Here is an 11381-nt window from a genome sequence, read left to right as displayed (position 1 = left end):
CTTGACAAGCCTCTCAAGGCTGCGGTTCTCTCGGTTGGTTGTGCATCTTTTTCCTACCACTCAACTTTCTGTTAACATGCTTGGATACAGCACTCTGTGAACAGCCAGTTTCTTTGGCAATGAATGTTTGTGGCTTACCCTCCTTGTGAAGGGTGTCAATGACTGTCTTCTGGACAACTGTCAGATCAGCAGTCTTCCCCATGATTGTGTAGCCTAGTGAACCAAACTGAGTGACCATTTTGAAGGCTCAGGACACCTTTGCAGGTGGTTTGAGTTGACTAGGTGAGTGGCATGTCACCATTTTCTAATTTATTGAGATAGTGATTTGGTGTGTTTTTGTTAAATGTGAGCAAAATCATCACAATTAAAAGACCCAACGGCTTAAACTACATCAGTCTGTGTGTACTGAATTTATATAATACACGAGTTTCACTATTTGAGTTGAATTACTGAAATAAATGGACTTTTCCACAATATTCTAATTTATTGAGATGCACCTGTATACTAATGTCTCCAAATAAATGCAGTATAATGTGGGCAAGGCTTGGCTGTGTGTGTGTCCACTGGCTCTTCCTCTGCTCGGCCCCACAGACCACCGTGAACCAGCAGACGAAAGGCAGCTTCTCAATGCACAGCTTCATAAACCTGTGCAGAATTTCATTTTAGTCTCAGGTTCATGAAAAGCTCAACAGCACAGGTAAGAACAGTTGCTTTTGCATGTTGGCACAGACATGCATTCACTTCAGTTTGTGATTTAGAGTGAGGATGTTTTTATGCTGTTGTATAGACTAAAAACCTAGTATCATGGACATTTTTGTTTAGGAGGACAAGATGAACAGTTTGCTCTGGCTTTGTCTTCTCTGCCTCGTCGCATGTCATCTCACTGGTGAGCATCTCTGCTTTTTTTTATCTGTAAATAATTTGTACTTTCTTAAAGGGATCAGTTAGCATGTTGTACCTGAAGGTTTGTTTATTTATACAATGAAAGTTACAAGACCAAGTTTGGTACATGAATATAAAAACAGCTGTGAATCATGTATGATTCTCACAAAAGGAAAGCACTTGTTTTTTGATGACTTCATATGTACAAAGAAGACTCTGTCTGATAATGAATTCCTCATACTTCAGTATGTGTTGGTCCCAAATGGTCTGGAATAATATTTGAGGAAGGAGCAAGTATCCTGCAGTTTCACTCTTCCAGACCTGAATCCTGTCTTTGTAAATGGAAAGCCCTGAAATGCTTGGGAATGTTAATTTTTCCTTTTCCCCTCTCTCCTCCTCCTCACAGAGGCCAGAGTCATCCCAGAAGGAGGTACTATATTTAAATTTAAATTTAAATATTTTGCCTTTACACAGTGTGATGTTGTAAAATCTATGTAGCTTCAATGCACATTTTCTACTGATGATTTTTATTATAGTGTTTCACTGCAGCTACAACTGAAGTGGTTCAAAACACCTGCTGCACTGGCCTCAGTATACGAGGATCCCAAAGATCTTTCGTGTTCAGAAGCCACAATAGACAAGTGTGTTTTATAGTCACAGCACGTGTTGCATATTTTGAACCTATAGATGTGGTTCACTTCATCCTGAATGGAAAAACATGTTCAACTTTTCACATATGGAATCTGCTAGATCCTTTAGTGTGTTCTTCCCTAACCTGCCGTGTGTGTTTTAGTACCTTACGATGAACCACCAGCTGTCCCCTACTGGCCCTACTCCACCTCTGACTTCTGGAACTACGTCGAATACTTCAGATCAATCGGCGCCTACAACCATATCCATGAGATGGCCCGGGTCTTCTTCGCCCACCAGCCCCTGGGAGACACTTTGGGATATGAGACCAATGCAGGACATGAACACTGAGAGGAAGGGATAAAGGAAGAAGTGTTTGACAGACAGAGGAGATGATGGGGGAGAATGGAAATTTTAAAAATACAAGAAATTAAAAGGAGAGCATATACAGTAGTCTTCTTTTCTCAAATATATAGCATACACGTGCATGTAGAAATGTAAAGTAGCCATTTAGTAGGATTGTATATCATCATGTAATGTGGCACAAATAAATAACATTTCCCAAATATGTAATGATACTGTAGATACAATTATATGTCTTCTTTTTAGTAAATTCCTCTTGATCTGCTTAAAATTTCTAGTTGGCCTAATTTTTTTGTTAGAGTTGTGATGAAGTTTGTGTGAATCCTCCAACCACAGTGCATTGACAGTCCTATGCCACAAAAAGGCATACACCTGGTTTCTTTCCACCACTTAAGTGGCACACCACTGATAAATGTAGGCTACTATTAACATTTTACCTTGTCTCATGTACGGCTACTGACTGTTAAATGTGTCGTGTTGTGTTGGTTTGCTGATGTCTGACAGAAGACTTTTCTTTTACTCTTGCATAACATGTTCTGGATGAGACTTTCCCACAAACTAAGCAGAACAGGTAGGCTATGGCATCTTCTGGTGCGTTTACCATGTCAGAGATCACTTGTCACACACCTGCTCATGAACACGTTGTTTTCATCAGCCTGAAACGAGTACTTTACATCAGGTTTGTGCAGCTAGGAAAGTTTGATGGTAATGCACCTAAGAACGTTTGCCACCCGCCCCGAAGAAGAAGATGAACTACAATTAAACAATAAAAGAAGAAGAAGAAGAAACAATAGAAGAATATAGGCATACATTTAGGAGAGGAATTTGAAGACTGGAATTAATCAACATAGATTTAATTGTCATTTTGTGGTATACAATTCCCTCTGTTATTGTTAAAAAAAATAATTCCCTTAGTTGAAAAGCTTCTCTGTTACACATCAAAATATATTCATGATTACATTTTAAACAGCGACAGCTTAAACAACTAACACAAACACAAATTTAAAGAGTGTTTAAACTGTGTGTTGCAGAATTTTCCCTGGAAGCTACAGCCGGCGAGGTGTTTGCGGAAGCAGCTGATTTCGACCGTGATGGACAAGGTAAGTGAGTTGGTTTAACAACATAATCACACAAAAACATGCTAATGCTAGCTACTAGTTAGCATCGGTGACGTAACAAAATTCACTTAAAGCGTTGCCTCCTGGGTTATCTCGTTCAGCAAAATGAACGAATCTTTTTCGAGTCATTTCGTTCACTTCAGCAGAATGTAATTAAAATGTTACATGTTCTGCAGAGGAATCATAGTCTGTTCTCTGCACCTCCATCACTGTCTGGTTTGGCTCAGCAACCAAACAGGACAAGTACAGACTTCAGCGGACAGTGAGGACTGCAGAAAAGGTCATTGGTGTGAGCCTGCCCTCCATAGAGGACCTGTACACCTCACAGGTCAAAAGGAGGGTGGAGAGGATCACTGCTGATCCCTCACACCACGGATACAATCTGTTTGAACTCCTCCCCTCTTGATGGCGCTACAGGTCACTGTGCACTAAGACAACCAGGCACAGGGACAGTTTCTTCCCCCAGGCCGTCACTCTGATGAACACTTAACCAACGACACTGGACAATAACCCTCAGTGCAATACCTGTGTATATATACATTGTACAGATTAGACAGACTCGTACAGGTCTCTGTTTTTAAGTACTCTATTTTTATTCCTATTTATTTCATTTCAATGAACATTCCTTTGTCTGTCTGCATTGTTTACTCTGTTTAAACTGCTTATTCTGCATTGTTTGCACTGTTTGTTGCTGTTAATACTGCTTATTTTGTTATATTATTATATTACACAGCCTTATGTTGGTTTACTGTTTACTTGCCCCTTGCATGGGGATATGTACATACACACTGAGAGCTGAGCAGAGTCAAATTCCTTTTGTGGCCGACACACATGGCCAATAAAGCAGATTCTGATTCTGATTCTCCATCTACTTATGCACATATGGATCACGTTTCGAATAAGAACTGTAATGCAGCCAAGGTCATATTATAAGTAATATCGTATGCATGCATGAATTTATACATTTGTTTTCTACACTGCAGGGTTAGCTGATGTTTATTCAAATGTTTATATTTGTTAATACAAAGAAAAAATAAATAAAAGTAAGTACATAAGTAAGAAAGAAAGATTTTCCCTGATGAATTTTAAAGAATTGACCAACTCTTTATTAAAATGTTCAGTGTTATGGTAAAGAACCATATTGGCAGATATTCACAAAATTATAGTCTGTAGGAAGTAAAAAGCTATTTTATAATAAAAATAAATGCATCATGTTACAGTAAGAGTAAAAAAAAACTGTAAGGGCGGTTGAAAATTAACTAATCTCTGTAGCCAACAAAGCGGTCGTGTCACAAAAACAAACTCCAGGGGTTTGTGGTGTACCTTGCTCAGCACATAGCATTAAGGGCCTTGCTGAAGGACCCCACGACTGGCCACGAACCCTGACCTGCCCTACTACAGTCAGTGGCATCAACCACTGTGCCATTCACCTACTATACATGAACATATTTGGAACTTTTACTGGCTTCTGTTATCGGTGAATGCAGCTTCAAAGATGTCTGTGATGCAAGATTTAAATTGCGACCTATTTAAATCAACTATATCTAATGTCACTGGCTGCTCAGAGTTTCTAAATGTAAAAAGTTTTCACCCAGTGTGTTTCCCTGACATCATCACAGACAAGACTGACAGCTCTGTATGGAGATTGCTGACAATACCTCTGACACCTCTGACCGCTTTGTCAGTAATACTGAGCTTATGCGATGTTGCGCATGCGCGGTCACCAGTGTATTGTAATCTGGGGTGTAACTCAACACTGCAACTCTGAGTCGTGCAGATATGCATCAGTGATGCATGTTCTGTGTTTGTTCTTGATGACGTTCATGTCAGAAAAGGCTGATTCACAAAGACAGGTTAAACCAAACAGGCTGGCAACCTTCATAGCTGCTGTGCATACACCACTGTACTTTTCTGTGTCAACAAGGTACCAAAGGTTTCATACCATATTCATCTGACAGCTCCTCCAATAGCACCTTGAATGTTCTGTGCTATTTAGCTCTGGAGCGGATGCCGTTTATAAACTTCAGGACAGGAGAGATCAGATGCCCAAAGCCGATCACCTTTGCACATAATGCTTGCTGGTGAATGATGCAGTGGTAATGGCATAAAGTTTGGCAACTCTGTATCACCTTTACAGTGAGCGATGAATCCTGTATGTCGGTTGATCATAGCAGGAGCCCCGTCTGTAGTCACTGATACCAGCTTTTCCGAAGGTACCTTTTTCTCCGCGAAAAACTCCTTCACGTCGTTATAGATGTCAACTGCCCCCGTAGTTGTCTCTAGGGGCAGTAGTGTCAGAAGGTCTTGTTTTGTGGAGAAATCATCAAACCCCATCCGGATAAAGACCATCAGCTGCGCTGTACTGCTGCTGTCCATGGACTCGTCACACTGGATGCTAAACCTCCTGCACTTCGCCAGATCCCGGTCCAGCTGATCGGCCACGTTCCCGGACATAGCCCACACCCTTCTAACCATAGTTGCCCCCAGTTGGACATCGGAGAGAGTGGAGATTACATCGGTTCCATATTTCTCGTCTTTAAGCAGTTTTTACAATCATCATCATTTGAAAACCTCCCCGTCTGAAAAGCCTTTTTGTTCTTAATCATCTTCGCCTCGCCCGCTAGCTGGCACTACATGTTCTAATCCTTCAGGATCTAATATGAAACATTGTTTAAAGTTTTTTTATATTGTCATTTTCTAATTTACACCAGTGCAAGTGTGATTTTAAAAAAGGATAGCAACAAAACAGTTTATGCATCTCACTGGTAAGTGGCGCTATGATGAGCTATTTTTTAGAAAAGGCCCGCGGACGACTCGTGGTCCTTGGTGGCGAACATGTTGGTGACCCCTGCTGTAGATCATTCTGGGTGTAAACATTTAACTATAAAGGCTGATTATTGAGTCAGATCAGACAAAGATTCTTTCCCTTCCTAACTGGAAATGTCTCAGTTTGAAGATATTTATCCAGATGTGTAGGAGACACTTGTCTTCCAGATGTTTCTGACAAGGTCAGCAGAATTAGACAGTTTCTGTTCGTTTGTTGTGGAGTCAAGAATCTGTTGTGAATACTTGAGTTTTCGTGTAACTGCAGGACAGACTCATTAACATGTTTACTCTGAATATCAATGATTTAATAAACAAACTGTCACATGACTTTCACACACAAACCAACCAATCAGACTGTTCCATGTCCCCTGTCAGCTGTTACAACATCATCTGGAAACAGGAACACAACAAACACTCAACAAAAACAAAGCTCCTACACGTACCAGGAAACCTCATTTAGCATTCACCATTTAAATCTGTGAGATCTGCACCAGTATTAGCTTTTCCTGTTCAATGAGCCCTGCTAGCACAGTTAGCATGGTGCTGTCTGATAGAAAGGCAGACTGCTGACACCAACAGTTTAACATCCACAGCTGGATCAGCTGACAGTCATGTGACAGATGCTTACAGAAAGGTGATATGTGTGAGATCATGTGAAGGTGAGGTGCTGGTCCTCACTGAGGCCATAGGTGCGTTTGTGCTGCTCAAACAGGTCCATCAGACTCTGCAGGTAATCTTTGTGAAGACTGTTGATGTCCTCACTGGTCGGACTGGGAGTCTGTACAACCGAGATTGGCTTCCCCACTGAAACACAGAGATAGATGTGGGAACAATAAAACATGACAAGCAACTCTAGTTCTAGCTCTGAGCTCTGCTAAGTGACGGACACCTGTGAAAACACACTGAAGCTGATCCATCCTCTCCTGACTCTGATTTAATGCCAGATTAACTCTGGACAAGCATTAGATAAATGCCAGATAAATCAAATATTAGATCAACATTACATGCAAGTCAGACAAATGTTAAACTGAACATTAACAGGTAAAGATGAGCAGTGGATTAATATTATATACACATCAGAAGTTGAACATTGCAGTCGTACCGACGGTGTGTATGGGCTTCCTGTATGGTATCAGGCCAAAACTGTACTGGAAAACTCCTCTGGCATAAAACAGTGGTAGCGATATTCCCATGATGCTCTGCAGCCGGTTCTGTGGAGACAGACAACACATTAGGCTACCGTCATCTGGCTACTAGCTTGTTTCTGAAATGTTGCTACTTCATGGTTGCTAGGCAGCTGCTAAGAAGATGTGATCGCTAATCTGTTGCTAAGATGCTCAACAGTGTTCTAAGTGGTTGCTACAGCGAATTGCACATTTGCTAGTTTGTTTCCTATGTTGCAGTAAGAGTACCACTAACTGGTCACTACTGCAGTTTTTCCATTATAGGAACCCACCAAAACATGTCTTGCCAAGTAACACTCATCACGGATTCTGCATTTGTCTGCACTGCCCTCCGCCTGCTGCGGAGATGCGCTCCAGGAACTAAATTTCAGCACCCCTCAGGAAGTAGTGCAAAGATTAAGTACCAGGAACATGAGGGGGCACATAAGGTTGGAGGTTAAAGGAGGACTTCACTTGTTGGTTAGGGTTAGAGCTAGTTAGTCTGTGTTCTGCTTGTCCAACAGCTGTTTGATAAACTGATCATAGTCTCCCCCTTACTGGCTGTTGCACTATGGTGTCACCCTCCATCTGCTCAGCTGTCTTTTCCTGTGAGGAGCAGCCCCACCCTCCACTAAACAGAGACAGAGAGAAAATACAGTGGAAAAACAAAGCAGGATGGTCGTGTTTACCCTGGAGGCTACACTCGGTGATGGTTAAGGGAAGTACGGGGTGTACCAGTCATTAGGTTCCAATAGTGGAAATATAGCATAAATAATGTTTCAGGTGTTACACGCTGGCTGTAGGTGGATGTCCTGGCCCGTTGTTTGACTCTTTGACCTGCTAATACAGCATGTTCATTATATTAAAGTTAGATGTGATTAGCGTGAGCTCGGACCTGCAGCATCCTGAGAGGAGAGCCGGTGGGATTCTCCATCTGGTCAAACAACTCGTTCTCTCCAAAAGAAAAGACCGGAACCAGCTGAGCTCTGCACACACATAGCACAACACAACATAAACACACATTCCGTTTAAAATCGCTCCCAGAGCCCCGCCCACATGAGAATCTCCACCCACCCGTGCTTGAGAGCCAATTTGATGAACCCCTTCCTGTTTCGCACCTGGAACAAACAAAACAGGAAAGGACATGAAATTCACTGGTATTTTTGTTTTATTGATACCCGTATCAATGTTTTTAAACAAACAACCTATTTATATAGCACGAAGCACAACAACACACAAACCACATTACTGAAACTGTAAAGTCTACAAAAAAAAAAAACAACTCTTTAATAAGTGTTTTTTTAAACACGATTTAAGAGATCAGCAGCACAGCTGAACAACAGTCTTTTATTTAAATCATTGTTTTCAATCAGTGAAGTGAGACGATAACACGGTTCTACCGCACAAATGTGACTATACCAATCCCAGATCAAATGAGCAATGGATTTCCTAATGTCAGCTAAGGTCGGCCAGATGTTTTGGTTCTTCAACCCCCACCTGTGTTGTGGATCAGAGCAGCTGGATTCAGTCATCCAGTATCAGTGCACGTTCTTCTGGTCAGTGACTAGACTATACATACACTGGCATAACATTATGACCACCTCACATCACTCTGCAGCTCACTGTGCATCTTCTGTGAATCCATTTGCTTCCACAGTGCTACTGTCAGGAAGAGCACAAGATGTGTTTACAATTCAGTGAAAAGCTGATGTAAAAGGAGTGAAAACTGTGGTCGTGAGGACAAGTTAGAGAGAATGTTTTAGACAAATTCAGCAGCCTCACCATTCTAGGTGTGATATCACCACTACAGCCCCCGACTCTCTCTTCATAGAGACCAATGTACATTATCATTTTCAACCATTTTAACAAAGATTCAAATAAATTTTAATCTTTTGAAAAGTACAAATGTTAGTTAAAAGTTTAATCTACAGTAGGTCAACCTCATCAGCAGTGAGCTGTGGGTGTCCATGACCCTGTCACCAGTTCACCATTTGTCCTTCCTTAGACCACTGTTGGTAGGTACTAACCACTGCAGACTAAGAAGACCCACCACGACCTGCAGTGTGGGAGACGCTCTGACCCAGTCATCTCACCATGACAGTTTGGTCCTTGGCAAAGTCACTCACATCCTTACACTTGCCCATTTTTCCTGCATCCAACACATCAACTTTGAGGACTGAATGTTCACTTGCTGCCTAATATACCCCACACACTGACAGGCCAAGTCTTGTCAAGATTTTTATTTGCCATTTATGCATAAACAGACAAGTCTAGGCATATAGGAATTCTTCTGCAGTTCTCCTTTGGAGTTAGGTAAAGTCAAAATCCAGAAAGAACACTTGGTCTTAAAATTAAAAAGTTACAAAAGGCGACAAAGTATTAAAACACAATACACAAAAATAGAGTAATAGTATTTCCCACAGTGAACGTAAAACATTCACACTTAGTAATTTACATGGTGGAGTTGAATATGGCATTACGCTTGGTGAGGTAGTGAGGGGTTACTGCACATATATTCTCACATTTTCATAAGGGGTTACTGCACAAAATGCAGAAGTATCCCATTTAAATACTTAATGTTACCATAGCTGCATGTTCATTGCTTTGATACGACGGCTCAGCTTGTAGTATCTGATAAATGTCTAACTAGTGATCCTGTGCACAGCCGTGTGCTCGTACATCCAACAGACAAACCGGAGCAGGACAGTACAGCTTCACAACACGAGAGACGTCTGGACCATCTGCATTTATTAATAACTGTTTACATGATGAATGTGTGTGTTTCTGATACAGAGGATTCCCACCCCTTCACTCCTGGCATGTTCCACATGTTTTTTTTTCAGTTTCAATATGAATTTATAGTAGTAAATGTGCAGAGAACGTAGGGGTGGGGACCTTTCTGAAATGACCGTGGCCTATATACACTGTAAATTCTGCTAAACTGATAATTTGGCCCCAGCTATTAAGAAAAATTGTACTAATAAGCTTTGGATCCTTTGTTTTTAAGGCTCATAGAAAGAAGACAGACTGGGAAAGTCTGAGAGCCAGTTTAAGAGCCAGGTATGCTTTTCAAATGGCTCAAAATGGTGCTTTTTATTTCCCACATTGTATAAAAACTTCAGGTCAGTGCACGGACCGTTGGTGGTAGGGGTTCCTCTTTGTCTGCCCTTTGTCATCAACAGTCCACCTCAATAAATGAATAAATAATAATAAATCCTGACTAAAACGGTACCGTCTGATTAAGAACGGTTTGTGTCGGGCCAAATGGCCCATGTTGAACCCAACACAGGACCTGGCGAGGACACGCCCGTCTGAAACTGCACCATGAGTTGGATGAAATGTACCTGCAGTGTTAAAGCACCTGGCCGCGCTTCCAGAGCCTCTGGAGCTCCGCCCACTGCAAGGACAGCCACATTACCTCCTTCGGGACGACTGACCAGGTAGGACAGACTGGACTTAGAGCTCGACACCAGACCTGACAGACGGGTGGTAAATGAAGCAGGTGCTGATCATGTACTTTCTCTTCTCTTAACTCAAAACAACAGTTGAATAAATTATTCACAGAATATTCATTAAAAATTTTTATAGGAACTGCAGATGATTGTGTCGGCAGTTTGTTAATGAGAATATTTATGGACACAACAGGTGCTGCAGCACCCACTGTCACATTTCAAACAAGAATACAGTGGCCTGTAAAAATATCTATTACTGCACCCCCGCCCACCACGGCAACACCACTGTAAAATTTGCTGAGGACACTATGGTGGTGGGGCTCATCTCTGGGGGGGATGAGACTACCTACAGAGATGAGGTGGAGTGACTGATAGTGTGGTGCAGAGAGAACAACCTGCTCCTTAATACCTCAAAGACTAAGGAGGTCAATGTCGACTTTAGGAGGAAGAAAACCGACATCTTGCTACTGTATATCAGCAGGGACCGTGTGGAGAGGGTGCCGGCCTTCTGCTTTCTGGGAGGATCTGACCTGGGGCGTGAATACCTCTAAACTGCTTAAAAAGGCCCAGCCTAGACTGTACTTCCTATGGGTGCTCAGGAAGAACAACATCTCCCAGAGACTGCTGGTGTCCTTCTATTGGTGCTCCACATACTGTATATGTGTATGGTACAGCAGCAGCACAGTGGCTCTGAGGAAAACACTCCAGAGGGTCATTAACATGGCCCAGGAGATCGTCGACTGCCCTCTCCTCACTATGATAGAACTACACATTATTAAGGACACCTCACACCCAGGACGTTCACTCTTTGAACTGCTGCCATCAGGTGGACGGTTCAGAGCAATAAAATCAAGAACCACTGAAGTGAGGTCAGACAGCCAATCGGAGAGCAGCTTTCTGCCTCCTCCTGCACTGATCTGTAACACCATGTTGACTCAGAGCTGAGT

At 42.0% G+C, this 11381-nt stretch overlaps 2 protein-coding genes across 2 annotated transcripts in view; one reads left to right on the top strand and one right to left on the bottom strand.

The window, feature by feature from the left end:
- Positions 1-608: 608 nt before the first annotated feature.
- Positions 609-1863, top strand: otos (otospiralin). Its single transcript, XM_020602123.1, has 4 exons — positions 609-697; positions 823-886; positions 1289-1312; positions 1676-1863. Exons 1-4 carry the CDS (start codon positions 677-679, stop codon positions 1861-1863), a joined length of 297 nt encoding a protein of 98 aa, XP_020457779.1. The 5' UTR covers positions 609-676.
- A 4239-nt stretch (positions 1864-6102) lies between these two features.
- Positions 6103-11381, bottom strand: part of mogat3a (monoacylglycerol O-acyltransferase 3a) — a 7259-nt gene continuing 1980 nt past the window's right edge. Inside the window, exons 5-9 of the mRNA XM_020603357.1 lie at positions 10327-10457; positions 8057-8100; positions 7878-7968; positions 6922-7030; positions 6103-6623 (exon numbers count right to left, since the gene is read on the bottom strand). Of these exons, the coding sequence (XP_020459013.1) occupies positions 6469-6623; positions 6922-7030; positions 7878-7968; positions 8057-8100; positions 10327-10457 (530 nt within the window). The 3' untranslated portion in view covers positions 6103-6468. The remainder of the gene's footprint in view (positions 6624-6921; positions 7031-7877; positions 7969-8056; positions 8101-10326; positions 10458-11381) is intronic.

Source organism: Monopterus albus, unplaced genomic scaffold, assembly GCF_001952655.1.
Source record: "Monopterus albus unplaced genomic scaffold, M_albus_1.0 scaffold3.1, whole genome shotgun sequence".
Lineage (NCBI taxonomy): Eukaryota > Metazoa > Chordata > Actinopteri > Synbranchiformes > Synbranchidae > Monopterus > Monopterus albus.
This window is presented reverse-complemented; position numbering and strand designations above follow the sequence as displayed.